The 22,220-nt window shown below is 43.8% G+C and overlaps 1 protein-coding gene across 1 annotated transcript in view; it reads right to left on the bottom strand.

Moving 5' to 3' along the window:
- The window catches only part of WDR62 (WD repeat domain 62), a 55,775-nt gene that overhangs the window by 7,646 nt on the left and 25,909 nt on the right, over positions 1–22,220 (bottom strand). Inside the window, exons 10-21 of the mRNA XM_090261093.1 lie at positions 15,793–15,930; positions 14,112–14,290; positions 10,923–11,014; positions 9,998–10,123; positions 6,718–6,785; positions 6,513–6,634; positions 5,623–5,698; positions 4,332–4,443; positions 4,172–4,235; positions 3,327–3,452; positions 2,207–2,340; positions 2–54 (exon numbers count right to left, since the gene is read on the bottom strand). Of these exons, the coding sequence (XP_090117219.1) occupies positions 2–54; positions 2,207–2,340; positions 3,327–3,452; positions 4,172–4,235; positions 4,332–4,443; positions 5,623–5,698; positions 6,513–6,634; positions 6,718–6,785; positions 9,998–10,123; positions 10,923–11,014; positions 14,112–14,290; positions 15,793–15,930 (1,290 nt within the window). The remainder of the gene's footprint in view (position 1; positions 55–2,206; positions 2,341–3,326; positions 3,453–4,171; positions 4,236–4,331; positions 4,444–5,622; positions 5,699–6,512; positions 6,635–6,717; positions 6,786–9,997; positions 10,124–10,922; positions 11,015–14,111; positions 14,291–15,792; positions 15,931–22,220) is intronic.

Raw genomic sequence — 22,220 nt, 5'->3', positions numbered from 1 at the left:
CCAGCCGCTTTGCCCAGAGTGGCAGCTTGCCATTGGTCAGCAGGCACCGAGGATCTGAAGAGACACATGGAATCCATAAAAAGAGAACAACCCAACAGACAAATGAGCAACAAACATAAAGTAATTCTCCGAACAATATAGGAACCCACAGACACATCAAAAAAAGCTCAACCTCACTAATTGTCAGGGAAATCCACATTTACACAATGGGATATAATGTTTTACCCCTTAGATTTGACCAAATTAAAATGCTTCATAGTATCAAATGCTGGCAAAAGTATGGGGGGAAGGAAGGGCTTAACACTGACTGCTGGGTGGGGCAGTAAGGGGGCCCCTGGGGTTCTTTTTTAAAAGAAAATAGGTGTACTAACCCCAGAGCCCAGCAGTGCCAGTCCTCGGCCTCTGTCCTGGAGAAATACTCTCACACATGCCCAAGGAGGAGGCCCAGGTGCTTAGCCTCCTTCACAACAGTATAAAGTTAGAAAAAAACCTAAATGCCCACCCAGAGGGAATAACTTAAAATACAGTATTCCCTCACTTATCGCGGGTATTACATTCTAGATCCCCCTGTGACAGGTGAAAATCTGTGAAGTAGGAATCTTACATTTATTTTAGTATTTATATATATTTTAAGGCTTTATAAACCCTTTCCACACACTTATAAACCATTCCCAGTCCCTTATTAACCTTTTCCACACTTTTACAAACACTACTTATGTTCTTAAACATATTCTACACTCTTAAACCTATGTAACTTTAACATACATATACAGCACCGCAAAATCCCGTGATATAGCAAAAATCTGCGATAAATAATTAAATATAATATTTTTAAAAATCCCGCGATACAGTGAGGTCGCGATAAGTGAACTGCAATACGCAGAGGGACTGCTGTACCCTACTATGCTGCTGGTTAAAAGAGGGAGGCCTCTGCTTTGTGTCCACCAACACAAAGGTGGATAAGACACTTTTGAGAGGAAAAAAATGTAGAATGATTTCTGTAGCATAATACAATTGATGGACATAAATATGACCTGTTGCCTATGGATACACACACACACATATATATATGAATGTTCAGAAAAAGGACTATAAAGATTTATACAAAACTGATAGAAGTGGTCACCCTGGAAAGGACACCAGATCAGGATGAGGGTGGTGACAAAGGAAATTAACTTATCCTGATTTCTTTCCAAGGCTGAATTCTCATATTGCTGTTGCTTACCTAACAGCCATCTGTAACCCCTGTTGAGATAGCCCACCACCTACACTAAAAACACATGGTACTAACTAATCACTGTTCCCAGCCTCTCTCATAAGTAGAGCAATCATGGCCAATGGGACCTGAGAGAAGCCTGCCAGGGGCTTCTAGGAAAACATTCTTTTCTTTTCTTTTTTTTTTAATTTTTATTTAATTTTTAGAGAGAGGGCAAGGGAAGGAGGAAGAGGGAGAGAAACATTGATTGGCTGCCTTCTGTATGCGTGCTGACCAGGGACCGAACCTGCAACCCAGGCATGTGTACTAACTGAGAATCAAACCAGCGACCCTTCGGTTTGCAGTCTGGCTCTCAACCCACTAAGCCACACCAGCCAGGGCGGAAAATGTTTCTTTCTAAAGGATATACTAGGAGGAAATGTCCTATTCAACTGTGCCACTGATGCCTGGAACTTAAGCAGCCATCTTGCAACTATCAGGGTCTATGCCAACCAAGGAGCTATGCAGAGGGGTAGAAATTGATAGAGAGCCTGGCCTTTTATGAAGTCATTAAGCTACTACTCTCCCTTTTGCCTGAAAACAAAATTTTTCTTCTGGTTAATGTGCTTTGTTTTTCCCTGGGACATTCTCTTTACATCCCTACCTCCCAGGAAAGGAAGAAGTCTGTCTGACAGCAAAGCCAATATGGAGAAAAGTACAGCCAAAACATAGAGAAAAATACATTCCTTTAACATCACCTGACTACCTGGATCCAGCTATGCCTGAAGCCAATACTCTCAAATTTTCAGGTTTATGAACCAATAAATTCTTTTTCTAGCTACACCAATGAGAGTCTGGTTGCTATTACATTGAGAGAGTCCTGACCAATATGATTACTGAGCTTCAATATGTGCCAGGCACTGAAAATAAAGTAGTGGGTAAAACCCAGCAATAACCACTACACTGACAGAGGTCAAGTGAGGGCTCCTTTGGATGGATCCACTTCACAACCTGGATCCAAGCTCTCTTTGGATGGTGTCTTCAGCAGCTCTTCAGGTTCACACTCTTCCTCCAGCTCATCCTCTGTCTGCTCTCCAGGGCTCAGGGAGCAAATCTTGCTGGGCATGGATACATATGTCTCCTGCCTGAAGCCAGAAATGAGGAAGAAAAGGAGAGAAATAGGTAAATGGAGTCCTAGAGGGATCTGCCTAGGGCCAGGGTCCTGTTAGGTTCCATATGAACATACGGTGCTGGGAGGTCTCATCTGCCATACCCACTGTGCTAGAAATATATCACCATAATAAATGAGATATAAGAAAGGCTGCGCTCAAAAAATAAGAAACTCCAAAGGCCACATCAATGGGATCTTTGAAAAACAAAGCAGATAGTGGGGTTTGAGTATTGAGCTGCTGGGATCTGTTTCAGGAAGTAGGGAGTAGCAATGCGATTTTAGTTCCTTTGGAGTACAGGAGACTACAACATGCTTGACACAAGGTGGGCACTGGAGCCAGGACCCTGCTCCAGCCCCTGGGTAGGGCGTGAGACTCAAAACCAGAAGCCAAGGGTAGCTGCTATCTCCCTTAGTGCCTCCAAAACCACTGCAGGATACGCAGCACACATCAAGGCCTGGTCCCCACAGGGAGGCAATGACAAAGCCTCAAGACAGAGACAGAAACAGCTCCAGCGGCAAGAGGAAAAGCCCCACAGTCTCCCAGTAAAACTGAAACCTTAAAAAAACTAGAGCATGAATTCACTCCAAATAAAACTGGTCTTACAGCATAGGAACTTTAAAGACTAAGAAGGCATCTCAGTGCCACTGGATGCTTCCCTGGCCACGCCTGTCCAGGGTCGGGGGCTTCCTCTGGTCTCCACAGCCTCCTGGAGCTTCCCGCATCACAGTGCTCACAGGCTCTCCAACCAGTTTGCTTTCCCACTCCAAAACCGTTCTCCTCCGTGTCATCCTAACTTTGTATTCAAAGTCCATCTCCTGCCCTGAGACTGCACAAAAGGCAAGGCCCAGGGCTGTCTTGGCTATGGCTCTGTTCCCCACATCATGCCTCTTAGGGCCTAGGGCAGGAACATATTCCTCTGGGGGAGGACAGATGGGGAATATGTAGGCGGCTGCTAGGACCTGGGGGGTCTGCTCCACTTCTCATCCTTCGTGTTCTGCTGCTGCTGCTCCCGATGGTCAATTTCCAGCAAGTGCTGCTTCATGCAGTTGGTGATCTCTGGGCCCAGGTGCCAGATGAACACACAGCTGTAGAGTCCAAAGAGAGATGTGCAAAGGGGAGAAACACTGACTATGAAAATCATCCGACTCTGAAGCCACCTCAGTCATCACAGCCAAGGCCCCATTCCCTGGCACCTCCTGGAAAACACACCCCATCAGCTTAGTGAAGGAGCTCCAGACCATATCAAGTCTATGCCCTGAGAGGGCTCAGGGCACCCCAGCTAATCAGGGCCTGTCTGAGGGCCTCCAGACCACAGAAAGAGGCTATGAGGAAGGAGTATAGTAAACTGAAGGGAGTGACAAAAGGGACTTCCTTGGGTACCAACTATGTTCTAAGGAATTTAGTTTTATTTCTTATATTATAAATTAATACATATATAATTTACATAAGGAAATATATCAGGATGACATCTATAGACATCTCATGATTCTCACCATATAATCGTCAAGGTAGATAGTATCAACTCTCTTACAAAGGAACAAACTGAAGCTCAGAGGGGAAATGACCTGCTCAAGAGCACACATAAATAAGTAGTAGATCTGGGATCTGAACTCAGGGCTGGGTGTGACATCAAGGTGCGTGCTGTCCAAGGAGAGAGGAAGCTGGAACACTCAGAAGAGCTCTCTGCATAGGCAGGTTGTGAGCCTGGTATTCCCAGTGTCTAAGCCCCTGCTCTCCCTACAGTGTAGACCCCATGCACTCCCAGTAGGAGGTCAGCCAGGGGCAGCCTTTAGGCCTTTCCCACCTGTCTCCGGATACTGTGATCAAGTGACGACAGTCATAGGTGAACTTCATGCCGGTGATGATTTCTAGAAGCAGAGCAGAGAAGCTGCATTGACCTTCTGAGTCAGAAGGTTATGTGTGGGGCCAGTGAGGAGGTGTCCCAAGCAGAGAGGCACACCCACCTGAATGGCCAAACATCTTCGCAATGCATTCGCCCGAGTAAAAGTCAATCACCGAGATGCTTTTGTCAGAGCAGCTTGTGGCTAGGAAGGTGCCTGAGGGGTCCAAATGGACCTGCCACGAAGAGAATGCAAGTGATGCTTTATGCTGCCTGCTTCTTCTCTATGGTGAGGCCTGGGTCAAAGATTACAGCCCCCACTGATTGACCACCGTTGTACTGGACACTTAATACATGGACTCATCCCAGAGAGCCCTCACAATACACCCCGTTGGCAGCGTAGGAACTCCTGCTCCTGTCTCCCAGGTAAAGAAATTAACAAACACGACAATGGTACTGATGGCAGCCAGACCCGTACTAAGCACTGTATGTGTGTAACTTACTCCCTCCACACAACCCTATGACATAAACTCTTTGTATCTGCATTTTATAGGTGATGAGCCAGACTCGAGAGGCAACACTTGCCCAAGGTCAGAGTCAGCCTGAGACAGAGCTTTGCTGGGGGATTCTGACCCTGGAGTCTGAACTCTTAATTAGTCCAGAGGCTCTGAGGCGATCCCTCCCTTGGTCTGGATAACACAGGCAGGAGACAAGCTTGGCGAAGGAGCCCAGGACTACTTGATTCTTCCCACCATACTCTGTTGCCACTCAAAATGGAAACTGTCAGGTAGCCTTGCTCTGAGAAATCACCCAGAGAACAGTCTAGGATTTTACACCAGGTTTATTGAAGGAAGGGAGGGAAAGGGGTTAAAGGTAAGAGGAAAACTCCCAGACCACCTTGAGGGCCCGAAGGAGCAAGGGAAAGGGGAAGGGAGAAGGGGGGAGGGAAAAGGAAGAGGGAGTGGAGACTCCTGGTCACACACTCGGGCCTGTAGAAATTGCCTCCTGTGCACCTGCAGGTGCCGTCTCCACACCTTTCCAAACATACATTTCGGTTAGGGTGAGTTTACCCATCAACACATTCGGCAGGTTAATTTGTATACGGTTCATTTGCATACATCAAAAGTCTGGGCAGATAGTCCAGCTGCCACCATGTTCTGACAGAAACCACTTAAAATGGCCCCACTTAGGGAAGGACTCAGTAATAAAGGTGAGGCAGCCTGGGCCACCCCTAGCTCCCAAGCATCCTTGATCAGCCAGGCCAGAGTGGGTGGCTGGCCAGCATGTGATCCTGTAATCAGGTGCCAAGAAGGACACAGGTCTAAGGTGGCTCATCAGGACAGCAGATACAAAGGGAAGCCTTGTGTGTGGGGGGTCTGTGTACAGTTTTCACCCCAGCAGCCCTGGTTCCTCACCTTCAGCAGGGACCCTTCATCACCTTGGGAGCCCTTGTAGCATTTCTTCTGCTTTCCATTCATGGTGTTGTAGACTCTGGGGAGGTGGTTACAGAACATGGCCAGCATGGACCTGCCCACCTGACCCTCCTCTCCCCTGCAAGGCCACTGCCACCTCTTATCCCTCATTCGATGCCTGGACTGAAACCCCATCTCAGACTCAGGTCATGGAAAATTATGCATGAGGGTGTCTGTTGAATTAATGTCTGTCCCCCTGCCACAGAGTAAGCTGAGTGCCTGGCACCCAATGAACCTCTTTGCACATGCTGTGTCCTCTACACACTCCCTCCCCTCCCTTGGCTTAATCCTTCGTGTCCTTCAGAGCTTCAGCTCAGATATTCCTTCCATCAGGGAGAGGTGAGATCAGGTATCTCCCCAGGGCCCCCAGCCCCTTGGGCTATCCTCATTCCAGCCCTGACCACTTCATGTTGTCACTGTCTGGTGAAGTGTCCATCTCTCCTCCACTGAACTATGAGCTCTGTGAAGGCAGGGTGTACGGCTGCCCTCCTCACTGCTATTACCCTTGCACTGTCCATCCCAGACAGGTGCTTGGGTAAAGTAGGTGAATGAGTAAGTTTATGAGGCACATTAGCACCTCTTAGTCACCCCACATAGGCTTCTAGAGAGCCAGAAGTAACCCTCTGTTGATCTGGAGACAACGCCTATGTGAACCCAGCTCCTAAGAGACACCTGCTGGGTCCCTCTAATCACTCAGCCTTTCAGGGAACAGATGAGCAGAAGGAAAGAGAGCAAACAGCTCATGAGACAACAGACTTAACTAGGTCCTAAACAGGCCCCACCTATAAAGCAGCCCAGGCCAGGCTGACAAAGGGCCCAGGGCAGCTCCTCACCTCACATTGCGGTCCTGGCAGGCCACAGCCACATACTTCTGGGTAATGTCAATGTCCATGTCATACAAAGTGGTCTTCTCTGCCACATGGTGGGTACGGACAAAGTGGAGCCCATCCGAGCCCTGGCAGGGCAGGCAGGACCTTCAAAGGACAACTGTGACAAGCCTCCCCACCCCCAGCCCCCAAGAAGGCCACACCATTTTACCTGCTGGGCACTGCGAAAGTAGATGCTCTTGTCAGCCCCACAGCTGATCATCTGGATGTCTCTGTCGCCTGGAAGAGGAGGAGGCGGTGTATTATGTAGGGCTGGGCCAGCACTGTAAGGGAACTCAGCTGCAGTTCCGGGAGGGTTTCCCAGACGTGAGGTGGATGCTGGGTACAGGTAGGAGTCTGTAAGATGTGAGCTGTGTATATGAGGAGGTACAAATGGAGCAGTTGCAAAGAAGGCCTCTGCCGAGCAAGGGCAGATAGAGAAACAAAGGCCAGGGACACAGAAGGCACAGCATGTCTAAGACAGGTAGACACAGGGAGGCTCATATGATCAATAACAATCAGAACACTCACATATACCTCAGGCCAGGCCCTGCACTACCTGTGCTTCCCTCTTCCTGACTGCTCACTAGTCACTCCATTGTATAAATGTGACCCAGGGGTTATCACATGGTCCTTGTGCCAGGGTACACAGAGTCAGGATAGGACCAGGACTGAAGCCAGGCATTCTCTGGTTAAACACTGTACTCTGAACCCAGCTTCTTCTCTGAACTTGTCTGTATAATGGGCCTATAACAGACCCTGACCCAAGAAATTGTATAAAACCCTTGAACAATGGCTGCCACCTAGTAAGCAATTTTATTCTTATTTCTTTATAGAATAACAGCACAAATACCTCAGAAAATAAACACTTAGAAGCTTAGTACAACAGATGCTGCTCCTTCATGACAAGACATTTGAGAGAGCCCAGGGCTGACATACAAGTTAAAATGTTACTCAAGTAGGAGTCACTGGTTCACAGAAGGGAGTGAACCCTGTGAGGGAGAAGGAGACCCAGAGAGAGCCTGCTTCTTAACCTGAGGTGGTAGGTCCAAACATTTAGCAATGTTAGGAATGTGAACAATCAGAACAGTTTGGTTATAAACAACGGGTGTGTGTGTTCCGTTCATACCTACTGACTATAGACCTTGATGTGGATATTCACTATATTACAGTCAGGCACCACTTAACGATGGGGATATGTTCTGAGAAACGTGTCGTTAGGTAATTTTGGTGTTGTGATAACATCACAGAAGGCACTTACACAAACCTAGATGATCTAGCCTACTACATACCTAGGCTATGTAGTAGCTCCTAGGCTACAAGCCTGTACAACATGTTACTGCACAAAACAACAGAAGATTAAATCAAGCACTAGAGGAAATGATAGGATCAAGAGATTCAGTAAATACAAGATGTATGAGGTTGCTGCCAGTATAACACAGCATACTGTTTTATAGCAAACTTTATTTTATAAGTAGAAAGAGTACATGTTAAAATATGATTAAAAGTACAGTAAAGATATAAATCAGTAACATATTTATTATTGTCAAGTATTATGTACTGTACGTAATCATGTCTGCTATACTTTTATATGACTGGCAGCACAGGTTTGCTTACATCAGCATCACCACAAACATGTGAGTACTATGACCTGTGCTGCACTATGATATTACATCAGCTACAATGTCACTAGGTGACAGAAATTTTTCAGCTACATTATAATGTTATGGGACCATCTTCACAAAGGCGGCCTGTCATTGACAAAAATGTCATGTGGCGCATGACTGTATTTGGTAAACTACTTTCTGTATTCACTTGTTTGGACGTGCTTCACAGAAAAGTGTTAGTAAAAGACTGAGTACTTATTTAGCAGAGTAGCTTCAGATAGGTTAATACTGACGGGTGTCCAGCTTATACTGACTATCAATATTTTGAGCATAATCCTCAAGTGAGCCAGCCCAGCAGACCAAAGCACTCAGGCTGGCTGGGGCTCTAATGAAGGCCCACACACTTTAGAAGGTGGCCCAAAGGACCAGCTTGGATCTAGACCATTCATTAAAGGTAAGGTCACTGGGGCCAAACTGCCAGATTTGCTGATTTATTATAAATACTTCTAGCCAGTGGAATGAACAAGTTTTTCATTATTATTATTATTTATCCTCACCCAAAGACATTTTTTCATTGTTTAGAAAGGGAAAGAGAGAAATATAGATATGAGAGAGAAACATAGATCAATCGCCTCCCATACACGCCCAAACCAAGGATTGCACATGCCTGGACCAGGGATTGAACTTGCAACCTAGGTATGTGCCCCAACCAGGAATCAAACCTGCAACACTTCAGTTATGTGATGACGCTCCAACCAACTGAGCCACACTGGCCAGGGCTGAACAGGTTTTAAGGATGTTTGAGAAGTTTAAGCTGATCAACTTTTATTAGGTCTTCCTCAAGACACATCAAACTTTGTTAACTTGTTTTTGCCCAGCTCCCTATCACCTTAGCTAGAGAGAGGCTGGGCAGGAAGTGAGGGGGACCAAAGGACATTAACACATTCTCAGTCACAAAATTATATGTAAAAAACACTTCATAGTGAAGAACTTAAAGTACATGAATGTTATATTCTTCCTATGAATATATTCTTAAATATAGTTTTGAACATGTTCTTAAGTCCTGATCAGTTATACCCCACAGGGCCTGCCTCCCTTCTCCTTGGAATTCCTTAGGGCCAGGGATCTCCATACTGGATCTTTTCAGTCCTGGAGGAATGCCTTTGATGACCTGGTTGAGTGAGCATGTACTTTGGAGAAGAACAGCCTTAGGCAAGATCCTAGGCCTGCAGCTACTAGCTGTGTGACTGTGGCTATAAAATGGGCTAAGGAAGGGGATAACTGCCGGGATGATACAAGTATAATGCCACAGCAAAGAATTAACCTTCAGCAATTGTCACTGTCACCTATTTTTCTGTAAAGGCACCAGTGCCCATCCTGACCTTTCACAGGATTGGCATCTTGATTTCTTTTGGGGGACCAGCACTCATCTAACGCCAGTCCTCCTAGATCAGGAGTGGAGGTAGGCGGCAGCTGGGCATGAGCCTGACCTGGAAAAGAGAACACCCCAAAGCCCTGGCACAGATAACTTCTGGAAAGGACAGGGGCCTCAAACCAGCAAAAGGAAAGTCAGCTCCCAGTTTCTGCCAAAATTAATAGGAAGAGAGGAAATCTCTTTCCAGTGGCCCAGTGACAACCAACATCCAGTCCTCCAGAAAAAGGCACAGCTAACAAAGGAGAGAGTCCTAATAATTTAAAAAAATTCAACCTTTGGATCTAGCTGTGCCTGAATCCAGAGCTTGCTTCTCCCTTTTTTGTTTAAGCTAAAGAGAGTTTTTACTGTTACTTGCAGCCAAAGGAATCCATCTAATGAGGGATGCTGGAAATGGGAAGGAAGTGGTTCACCTGCAAACTTGATGGCCGTGATGGAGGCGGAATGGTCGTCCAGAGTCTGCTCCAGGTTGTAGTTCTTCTCTACGTTTAGTACATGGATCAGTCGATCCCGACTGGCCGAGGCCAGCAAGGTCAACCCTGTGAGTGGAGAGAGTTGGCCCTCTGTTCTTGGGAGGTTATTTGACTCACTGGCCTCCTAGAAAGCAGCGTGGGCAAGCTTTCCAGGGCTTGAAGAAGGGGCCTTTGGCTCCATAACCATAAGACAGATGACAGTATAGAATCAAAGTAAAATTTCCACATTGATAAGCCTTGTGGTCATGTAAATGGTTGTCCTCCTTCCTAGGAAATGCTCACAAAAGCACTTCAGGGTGAATGAGCATCATGCCTGCAAATTACTCTTAAATAGTTTAGCAAATGAAAAAAAATTATGTATGTGCTGTTATTATATGTGTGTATGTACACACACACACAAACACAGAGAAATGGAGAGAGAAGCAGGTAAACCCATTATATAGTCACAGGGTCAGACAGGATTTAAAAGAGAAAAAAGATCTGGGTAAAGAGCATGTGAGTATTCACTATAATATTCTTCTAATTTTTCTGAAGGCATTGAATATGTTTAACTGTTGATCTACCTTCACTGGCAAAGGATGAACTCATTCATATATTCACTCATTTGACATTCACCTCTTTAGCCTGTGTACTGTTCAGGGCACTGGGCACAGGGTCAGCAAGTTTAGTCCATCCTGCCTGCCAGTGTCTTGCTTTCTGCAGTCCTAGTCACCTTGGTCCCAGGGTCCAGAGACAGGGGCCCTTACTACACACAGGACTTCTAGTTATCATTCACAGCCCTACTAGATACCCACTACCACCCTCTATGGCTCTGACAGGGGGGTCATTCCCCTGCCTTCCCCCTGCCACCCTGCCAGGGGCTCACCAGTCTCAGGCTTGGAGTACTCCAGGCATAGCACCTCAGCATCATGGGCCTCCATCTTGACAAGTTCATCCATGAAGTGCAGCTCATGGATCCTGGGAAACATACACTGCCTGCTATACCCTTCTCAGAGGGTCCTTCCATCTCTGCTCCCACCTCAGGCACTATAACACTGCCAGATAGGCAACATCAAGAACTACTTTAGAGATAACCAATCACTGTTATCATCTAGAAAACTGCCATCTTAAAGGAAGCAGTGCCAAAGCGGGGAGTACCTCAGTGAGTACCCAGCCCCTGTGGTTCCATGGGCCAGATCTAGGACAGTCCTCCAGGGAGAACAAGCGTCAGGCAGAGCAGTATCAGAAGTGATTCCTGGGGGGGTGCAGCAGGGGTCAGGGGTCAGAGGTCATACTCAAGGATAGGACCTAAGGGTGGGAACATTTGATTCCAATCTGTCATTCTTAGTCTCAAATCTAGACTTTTCTCATTCTCTCCAAATGAAAGCAAACAAGAGATCATCCAGGGTTGAAATAAGAGACAATCATCCAGTTTCTCTACACTCTGCCTGTGCAATCTTAGCCTAGTTACTTGTCTTCTCTTACCTCAGTTAACCAATCTGAAAATGGAACTAATAACAGCACTTATACTGGAGGGTCAGTGAGAGGACTAAATCAGTCAAGATACACATAGTATCAGGCCAGTGCCAAGCCTGAGGAAGACTGCTATGCCTAAGTAGCTCTTTTTTTAAGTATATTTTATTGATTATGCTATTACAGTTGTCCCAAATTAACCCCCTTTACCTCCAGCAATCTCCCCCCTCCCAGTTCATGTCCACGGGTCGTGCATATAAGTTCTTTGGCTTTTTCCCTATATTATTCTTAACATCCCCATCTATTTTGTTTCTATCAATTATGCTTTTAATCCCTGCACCATTTCCCCATTTCTCCCAGCTGATAACCCTCCATATTATCTCCATGTCTATAATTCTGTTCCTGTTCTGGTTGTTTCCTTAGTTTGTTTTTGTTTGTTTGTTTAGATTCATTGTTGGTAGTTGTGAATTTGCCACCTTTCTAATGTTCAAAGTATTGATCTTCTTTTTCTTAAATAACTCCCTTTAACATTTCCTGTAATAATGGCTTGGTGGTGAAGAGCTCCTTTAGCTTTACCTTGTCTGGGAAGCCCTTTAGCTGCCCTTCCATTCTGAATGATAGCTTTGCTGGATAGAGTAATCTAGGTTGTAGGTCCTTGCTTTTCATCACTTTGAATACTTCTTGCCAGTCCTTTCTTGCCTGCAAAGTTTCTTTTGAGAAATTTGCTGACAGTCTTATGGGATTCTGTTGTCCCAGAGGTTCCAAAGCCTATTCTCATTTTATTTTATTTTTTGAATTCTTGTTTCTTCATTCTGTACTGGTTGATTGTTTATTTCTTCTTTATGTTCCAAATCGTTGATTTGAATCCTGGCTTCCCTCTCTGCTCTGTTGGTTTCCTGGGGATTATTCTTTATTTCACTTAGTGTAGCCTTCATTTCTTCCTTTATTTTTTGCCATATTCAAAGAGTTCTCTGAGCATTCTAACAACCAGTGTTTTGAACTCTGCATCTAATACGTTGGCTATCTCCATTTTGCTAATTTCTTTTTCTGGGGCTTTGTTCTATTATTTCATTTGTGTCATATTTCTTTGCCTCCTCAATAGCAGCCTCCCTGTGTTTGTTTCTGTATATTAGGTAAAGCTGCTTTTACTCCCTGTCTTAGTAGCATGGCCTGTACAGCAACAGCAGCTGTAAATTGTGTGGGGTGGAGTCTTAGGTAATTGCCAGAGTGGGGCAAGTCCTTTGATCACTTTGTGGCTGTGTGGCAAGGGCTCAGAGACAGAATAATGCCACCACCTGGCTTCTGGCAGTTCGCCCAGCGCTCGCCCCGTTTCCAGTCACTTCACACCTTTCTGTGTGCAACTAGCACCTTTCCAGTTGCCGTCCCAGTGATGAATCCCAGATTGGGTGGGTTTACCTATGTTTTAAGATCACGCTGCATCTTTAAGCGGTGAAAATCAGGGAGTTTCTTCCACCACCCTAACCCCCACTGGTTTTTATAGCCATAGGTAATTGGGGTCTATCTTCCCAGTGCTGGAACCCTGGACTATGTTGTCTGGCCTGGGGCTGGGATCGCTCATCACTCATTCCCAAGCTGTCCCTCCCAACCATTTCACAGCTGCCCCTGTCACCACTTTTCCCCACCCACACCATGCAGCCTCTCCACCCATCTCTGTGACTCTGCACCTCCTACCCATCTGGAAGAATGTGTCTTCTTTAAATCCTTGGTTGTTGGACTTTCATATAGCTTGATTTTCTGATAGTTCTGGGTGTTATTAGTTTTGTGATCTGGTTGTAATTCCTTCTCTGGTTGCATGAAGTGTGTCTACCTACACCTCCATCTTGATGGAAGTAGTTGCCCACGTAGCTCCTGTTACTGCTTTCCCCATTCATGGCAGAGTGCTATCAATGTGAGCAGACCACTAATACATTCGGTTTGCATCATGCAGAGATTGATATCAAAACAGTTGTCAGCATTTCAAAAACCACAGAAGTTTCACAGAAAACACCCCCCTGCACTTTCTGTTCTTCTTGGAAATGAAAACACACTACAACTTTAAGGGCATGCTCTCCAGATGCCCCTGGTCCCTTCCACCCCTCAACAGCCCCAGCACCAGGTGCTCACAGCTGTCATTCATCAACTTGAACCTGGTCCCTGTCATAGGACCCATATGCTGTCAGCATATGAAAAACCTCTGCAGTGTGAACTGAGCCCTCAAATGTCCCATTCTCCTAGCTCCTCTCCCAGGGCTACCAGGGTCCCACAAGCTCCAGCGGGCTTCTTCTCTGACGGTTCAGCACTGGTACCACACAGCTGGTAAAGTGTTACCCTGTCCTAGAGCCATGCAAATGTGCCTGCCTACTTTGTAGGCAACGTTCACACACCTTAGCTGTTGTGGTCCCAATAGCTACCCTCATCTTAGCCCTTTTGGAAGACACTGTGCTTAAGCTCCCAGGGGTGGCTGGTTACAGGATTGCTACTCACAGCCCCTCATTCTCAATGAGTAGTTGCAGATGCAAAGGCCAAGGTTACTCCCCCACCACCTGAGTACCCAAGCCGAAGCTAAGAGGTGTACACTAGACACCCACCAGAGTCCACTTACCTTAGATTTCCACTTCGGTCGCCTGAAGCCAAGTGCTGGCCATCAGGACTGACTTGCATGACTCGTACCCCAGCTTTCACGTCCATAGGTATCCCATTCTCACTCCCCCGGTCTGGGAAGTGTGACATATCCTGCAGATGCTGGATGTCATTCTCTACATACACTACCTTTAGCAGGGTCTGCAGGAAAGAAAGGGCTGAAGTCAGTACTGTGAGAAGGTCTGAAACACCTCTGTAATTTTGTAACCCAAGAGCCAGTCCCCCATTCTCCATTAGTAACAGAACTCCAATTTTGACCTGGGAGGTTTGCCACTAGAGAAGAGTAACTATGTTTCCCAGCCTCCCTTGCAGCTAGATGAGGCTCTGTGTATAAAGTCTGGTCAGTGAGATGTAAAGCAAGCGAGAACTCTTCTGCTTCCTTCTTGCTGTCTAAAACTTGCTAATGTAATGACGGGAACTCCAGCAGCCATTCTGGATGATAAAGACAAGGGCCACTCCTTCAAAATGGCAGAATGGAGAGTTAGAAGGCTCTTGGATCTCTGAGGGTTTCCTGCAGCTGCCATAATAGTCAGAACTGGTTACATCTAGACTATTTTTATGAGTCAGAAAGCCAAACTTTTACCTCTTGTTTTGGGGTTTCCTATTGTATACAGCCAAATATAACATGTATATCATAGGTGCAGAAGAAAAGAAGTAGAATTAGGGGATGTGTATGACAGGAATAGTAAAGAAGTACCTGCTATATACTCCCTGCATTAAGGGCCTTTTTTGTTCTAGCCCCACTGACTTCTCAGGTTTTCCAACTCACTAGACTCTTTCCTACCTCATGGCCTTTGCACAAGCTGCTCCTTTGGCATTAGACACTCTCCCCACCCCTCTTTACTACTCCCAGTGCTCCATATCTCAGCTTAGTTGTCTCTTCCTCCAGGAAGCTCCCCATGATGCTACAAATAAGATCAGATAACTCTGTTATATATCCCACAAGCAATTTATAATTTTCTTTCATGGTGCTTACCATGCTTATGATTATATCACAATTTGTGCAGTTGTTAGTTCATTCTCTGCCTCCCCCCATTAGAATGTGGGTGCCACGTGTACAGGAGAAGGGTCTGTCTTAGTCACTGATGGGTCCCCTGCATTTACCCACCAAGCACAGACCTTAATAAGTACAGAATAATAAATGCATGATTCAAGTCTTGGCTCCTCAGAGAAGCTACTTTACTGATCTAGCCATACCAACCAATTGTTCGGCAAAGTGTTGTCTCCTCAGGCTCACATTATAGCTCTCCTTGGGGTCCTATCAGCACCCCCATCCATAGCAGCTACCCACACAGGGGCAGCCCCTGCATGATTTGGTTAATGAACCAAAGAGCTCTCCCAAGGAGCTCCAACTCAATACTTAGGGAGAAATTTCTCTTCTGTTGAGTATGTCAGGTTACCTGGGGTGGCTGTGTAGACACACCTAGAGAGTAGCTGCTAATTAGCAGAGAGAGCTACACACTTAGAAAGAGAGGGAGAAATAAAGAAACAAGAGAGAGAAAAACAGAGAGTGCCCTTCACTGGTTCCTGTTTCCCAACCCTTCCTAACAGCAAGATTCTATAAGACTCCCCCCTGTCTCAACATCCTAGCTTAAAGTAGGTCTTTATTCTTCCCAAAGATGGTTCACAATGAAGTCACTCACATTACTGAAGATGTTTTTCTGCCAGGGAGAGTCAGGGCTGCTATCCATGTTCCAGAAGCGAATGGTGTTGTCTGAAGAACAAGTCAGAAAACATCCTGATGGCAGACAAGCTCTCTGATCTTCAAGCTCAGGATACACCTACATTTCCCAGAGATCAAGGCAAAGGGCAATTCATTACAACCACTTTAATAATAGCACTATGACATACTGTTGCATTTTGTTGGGGAAAAAGTAAGTTGCAGATAAACAAGCATAGTTTAAAGCTTTCTATGTTAAAAATAAACAGAAAAAGGGACACAAAATGTACCATGTATCGTCCATGCCCTATCTGCAGCCCAGGCTGTAAAATATCCCCAAAAATAAATTTCTGAGGAAAATGTGAAGCTCATGAAAGAAAAGGAAACAAGGTACTGCGAGCGAGAAACAGCACAAACAACAGAGTCTAGCTTCAAATACTGGAATTAGCAGACAGAATATAAAACAACTATGCTTAAATGTTTAAAGAAGCAGAACCTTGACAAGATAAAAGGTATGAGTAGCCAACCAGAAACTATTAAAAGCAGCCAAGCAGTGCTGAAAAAGAACAAAACAGAACTGTTTATAGGAGTGAAAAACAGGCAAGGGAAACAAAAGAAAAAATAAACAAATGGGACTACAGCAAACTAAGAAGTTTTTGCACAGCAAAGGAAACCATCAACAAAATGAAAAGATAGCCTACTGAATGCGAGAACATATTTGCCAATGATACATCTGCTAAGGGGTAAATAACTAAAATTTATAAAGAACGTATACAACTCAACACCAAAAATATAATAATTCCATTAAAAATGGGCAAAGAACCTGAATAGACACTTCTCCAAAGAGGACACAGAGATGGCCAATAGACATATGAAAAGATGCTCAATGTCACCAATGATCAAAGAAAAGCAAATTAAAACCACAATGAGATATTACCTCACAACTGTCTGAATGACTATCATCAATAAATCAACAAACAAAAAGTGTTGACAAGGATGTGGAGAAAAGGGAATCCTTATGCTCTGTTGATGAGAATGCAGAGTGGTGCAGGCACTGTGGAAAGCAGTATGGAGATACCTCAAAAATTAAAAATGGAACTGCCATATGACCCAGCATATCCACTTCTGGGAATATATCCAAAGAATCCCAAAACACTAATTTGAAAGAATATATATAAGCACCCCTATGTTCATTGCAGTGTTATTTACAATAACCAAGATTTGGAGCAGCCCAACCGTTATCAGTAGATAAGTGAATAAAAAAAGCTGTAGTACATTTACAAAATGGACTACTACTCAGCCATAAAAAAGAAGTAATCTTGGAAGACCCAAGATGGTGGAGGAGTAAGTGGAAGCTATACTATCCTCCTCCCAGGACCAATTTGGAGTTATTATTTTTTATTTTTTTAAATAATCTGCCTGTTTTCCTATGGCTTTTTAAAAAAGATTTTATTTACTTATTTTTAGAGAGAGGGGAAGGGAGGGAAAAAGAAAAGGAGAGAAATATCAATGTGTGGTTGCTTCTTGTGCACTCCCAACTGGGGACCCAGCCTGCAACCCAGGCATGTGCCCTGAATGGGAATCAAACCTGCAACCCTCTCGTTCGCAGGCCAGCACTCAATCTGCTGAGCCACACCAGCCAGGGCCAATCTGGAATTATAACTAGATTGTAAAAAAATCATTCTGAATAACCAACTGAACACTAGGTTGAGAGAAAGAAGCCTTATAACTACAGACAGAAGAAACCACTTCACCGAAACATGACTGGGAGTGCAGAGGAGGCGCGATGTGGTTGGCTGGGCTCCCATGGGTGACAGCTAAAGATCTGGAGGGACATTTTAGCTGCCGGGGGTGGGGGTGGTCCCCCTGAGAAGTTTGGGGTCTAGAACCCAAGTGGGACTCCCTAGTCTACAGCACCAGAGCTGGAAATAAATCCAGATAACATTCAGTTGTTAAAAGCAGCACGGTTTCTGTCTGCCAGGGAAAAACAACTGTAGACTCAGAGGGCCTCTTAAAGGGCCAACACACAAAATTTCATTTGCAGTCACTTACCCTGGGCTCAGGCCGAGGGAGGACAGAGTGTACTAGAGACACTTTAGGAGAGTCTGGGGTTGGTAACTCTGGGAACAGAACTGAAGGAATAGCCACCAGGATCCCTGTGCTGAGTCATTCCCCATACTGCAGAAGCCATCTTTCTCAGGCAGATCACTCCTCTCCAAATGGCATCAGCCTGAGGGACAGCAATAGCCCTGCCCACAGGAATTACTCTGCCCCAACCTTTGGAGCTTAAGCTGGGCTGCTGATTACAGACAGCTTGAGGCTATATCATAGATTGGTTTAACAACTAAGGTGGAATTCTGGGAGCTCTATGAGACTTCAGCTGACCCTCCCCTAGGCCTAGTGCTAATAAAGGCCATCTTTAGTGCACAGCCTGGTTCTTTCTGCACATAAACAGGCCCAGCAGACAAAGCCATACTCTGTGGATTGCTGACAGCTCCAAACAGGTGGACCAGGGCCAGTCACTAGCAAAGGCCTACACCAAAGTCTTTGCAGATCTACCTAATACATAGAAACAAATACAAAGAAGCAGTCAAAATGGGAAGACAAAGAAACAGACTACAAATGAAAGAATGAGAGAATTCTCCAGAAGAACTAGATGAAATGGAAGCAAGCAATTTATCAGACAAACTTTAGAGTAATGATTATAAGGATACTCAACAGCATGAAATAAGACCAGTCAGAAATAAAGAATGCAATATCTGAAATAAATAATATACTAGAAAGAATGAACAGTAGGCTAGACAAAGCAGAGGACTGAATCAGTGATTTGGAAGTCATGGTAGAAAAAAACACCCAGGCAGAACAGCAAAAAGAAAAAAGAATTTAAAAAATGAGGAGAGGTTAAGAAACATTTTGGACAACATGAAGTGAAACAACATCTGCATCATGGGAATACCAGAAGGAGAAGATAGAGAGCAAGGGATCAAGAACCTATTTGAAGAAATAATGATAGAAAACTTCCCTAATCTGGTGAAGTAAAAAGACACACAAGTCCAGGAAGCTCAGAGGGTCCCAAACAAGTTGGCCCCAAAAAGGCCTACACCGAGACACATGATAATTACAATGACAAGGCTTAAAGACAGGGAGAGAATCCTAAAAACCGCAAGATAAAAGCAGGTCGTTAATACAAGGGAGCACCAATTAGATTGTCTTCTGAGTTATCAACAGAAACATTTCAAGACAGAAGGAAGTGGTGTGAAATATGCAAGGTGATGTAAAGCAAGGACCTACAACCAAGTCTACTTTACCCAGTGAGGTTATCACTTAAAATTGAAGGAGAAATAAGGAATTTCCCAGACAAGAAAAAGCTAAAGGAGTTTGTTAACACCAAACCAGTACTACAACAAATGTTAAAGGGCTTGCTTTAAGGTGAAGAAGAAAAAGAGAAACAAACAAAAATAGTTTAACAATAAAATGGCACTACAAAAAGCAACCTACAACCAAGATTACTCTATCCAGCACAGCTATCATTTAGAATGAAAGGGCAGATGAAGTGCTTCCCAGACAAGGTAAAGCTAAAGGGGTTCATCATCACCAAGCCATTATTACATGAAATGTCAAAGGGACTTACTTAAGAAAAAGAAAATCAAAACTATGAACATTAAAATGACAACAAACTCACAACTATCAACAACTGAATCTAAAAAATAAAAACAAAATCCAACTAAGCAAACCAGAATAGCAACAGAATCATAGATATGAGGATCATTTGGAGGGTTATCAGCTGGGAGGAGGGAGGGAGAGAAATGGGGAAATGGTGCAGGGACTAAGAAGCATAATCGGTTGGTACAAAATAGACAGGAGAATGTTAAGAATAATATAGGAAAGGGTGAAGCCAAAGAACTTATATGCATGACCCATGGACATAGAAGGGGGGTGGGAAAAAATTTTTTTAAAAATGGCACTACATATGTATCTATCAATAGTCACCTTAAGTGTAAATGGCTTAAATGTTCCCAGAGTAGCTGAATGAATAAGAAAACAAGACCCATATATATGCTGCCTCCAGATTGAAAGATACACACAGACTAAAAGTAAAGAGATGGAAAAATATATTTCATGAAAATGGAAAGGAAAAAAAGCTGGGGTGGTAGTACTTATATCCGACAAAATAGACTTTAAAACCAAGGCTATAGTAAGAGACAAAGAACAACACTGCATAATGATAAAGGGAACAATCCAACAAGTGGATATAACCCTAGTAAACATTTATGACCCAACGGAGGAGAACCTACATATGTAAAGCAAATCTTGATGGACATAAAGGAAGAGATCGACAGAAATACAGTCATAGTGGAGAATTTTAACACCCCAGTGACGTCAATGAATAGATCTTCCAGAGAGAAAACCAACAAGGAGACGGAGGCATTAAATGACACACTAGATCAAATGGATTTAATTGGTACCTTTAGAGCATTTCACCCCAAAGCAGCAGAATATACATACTTTTCAAGTGCACATGAAACTTTTCTAGGATAGACCATGTTAGGTAACAAAACAAGTCTCAATAAATTTAAGGAGATTGAAATCATATCAAGCATCTTCTCTGACTACAATGCTATGAAACTAGAAATCAATCACAAGAAGAACACTGGAAAACATGCAAAGACATGAAAGCTAAGTAACATGTTCCTAAACAATAAATGGGTTAACAATGAGATCAAGGATACCCTGAAAAAAATGAAAATGAGGACACAACAATCCAAAATCTGTGGGACACTGGGAAAGCAATCCTAAGAAGGAAATTAAGAGCATTACAGGCCTATCTCAAAAAAAAAAAAAGAATAAGCTCAAATAAACAATTAAACTTTACACTTAAAGAAAACTGAAAAAGAACAACAAACAAAGTCAAAGTGAATAGAAGAAAGGAAATAATAAAAATCAGAACACAGCCCTGGCTGGTGGAGCTCAGTGGATTGAGTGCCGGCCTGCAAACCAAAGGGTTGCCGGTTCAATTACCAGTCAGGGAATATGCCCGGGTTGCAGGCCAGGTCCCCAGTTGGGGGTGCATGAGAGACACTAATATTTCTCTCCCTCTCTTTCTCCCTCCCTTCCCCTCTCTCTAAAAATATATAAAATCTTTTTAAAATATAAGAGCAGAAATAAATAAAATAGAGTCTAAAAGAATGATACAAAAGATCAATAAATCCAAGAACTGGTTCTTTGAAAAGATCAAGATTGATAAACCAGACTTATCAAGAAAAAAAGAGAGGACCCAAATAAATAAAATCAGAAATGGAAGTACAAAGGACTGTAAGCAAATATTATGAACAAACATATGCCAACAAACTGGACAACCTGGATAAAATGGATAAATTCTTAGAAACATACAATCTTCTAAAACAGCGGTTCTCAACCTGCGGGTCGCAACCCCTTTAGGGGTTGAACAACCCTTTCACAGGGGCCGCCTAAGACCATCGGAAAACACATATATAATTCCATATTGTTTTTGTGATTAATCACTGTGCTTTACTTACGGTTGGGGGGTCACCACAACATGAGGAACTGTATTAAAGGGTCGCGGCATTAGGAAGGTTGAGAGCCACTGTTTTAAAACTAAATCAGGAAGAATCAAGAGGATCTGAATAGACAGATTACACCCAGTGAAATTGAAGCAGTAATCAAAAATCTCCTAACAAACAAAAGCCCTGGACCAGACAGCTTAACTGGTGAATTTTACCAAACATTCTGAGAAGAACTAACACCTCTCCTACTCAAACTATTTCATAAAATTCAAGAACAGGGAAGGCTCCCAAACTCATTTTATGAGGCCAGCATTATCCTAATTCCAAAACCAGATAAATACACTACAAAGAAAGAAAATTATAGGCCAATATCCCTGATGAACATAGATACAAAAATTCTCAACAGAATACTAGTAAACCGAATACAGCAATGCATCAGAAAAGATCATACACAATGGAATTTATTACAGGAATGAAAGGGTGGTACAATATTTACAAATCAATAAATGTGATTTACCATGTAAACAAAATGAAAGCTAAAAACCCCATGATAATATCAATAGATGTAGAAAGAAGCATTTGAGAAAATCCGGCACCAAATTGTGATTAAAAACTCTCAGCAAAGTAGGATTAGATGGAAATACCTAAACATAATAAAGATCATATACAACAAACCCACTGCCAGCATCATACTTGATGGGCAAAAACTACAAACGTTTCCCTTAAGATCAGGAACAAGACAGGGATGTCTGCTTTCACCTCTCTTATTCAACATAGTACTGGAAGTCCTAGCCACAGCATCAGACAAGGTGAAATAAAAGACACCTGAATTGGAAAGGAAGATGTAAAACTGTCATTATTTGCAAATGACATGATACTGCAAACA

This window comes from Furipterus horrens, unplaced genomic scaffold (assembly GCF_987537825.1).
Source record: "Furipterus horrens unplaced genomic scaffold, mFurHor1.1.pri manual_scaffold_13, whole genome shotgun sequence".
NCBI classification, from domain to species: domain Eukaryota; kingdom Metazoa; phylum Chordata; class Mammalia; order Chiroptera; family Furipteridae; genus Furipterus; species Furipterus horrens.
Note: the sequence above shows the minus strand (reverse complement) of the source record. Positions and strands in the feature narration are given on the sequence as shown.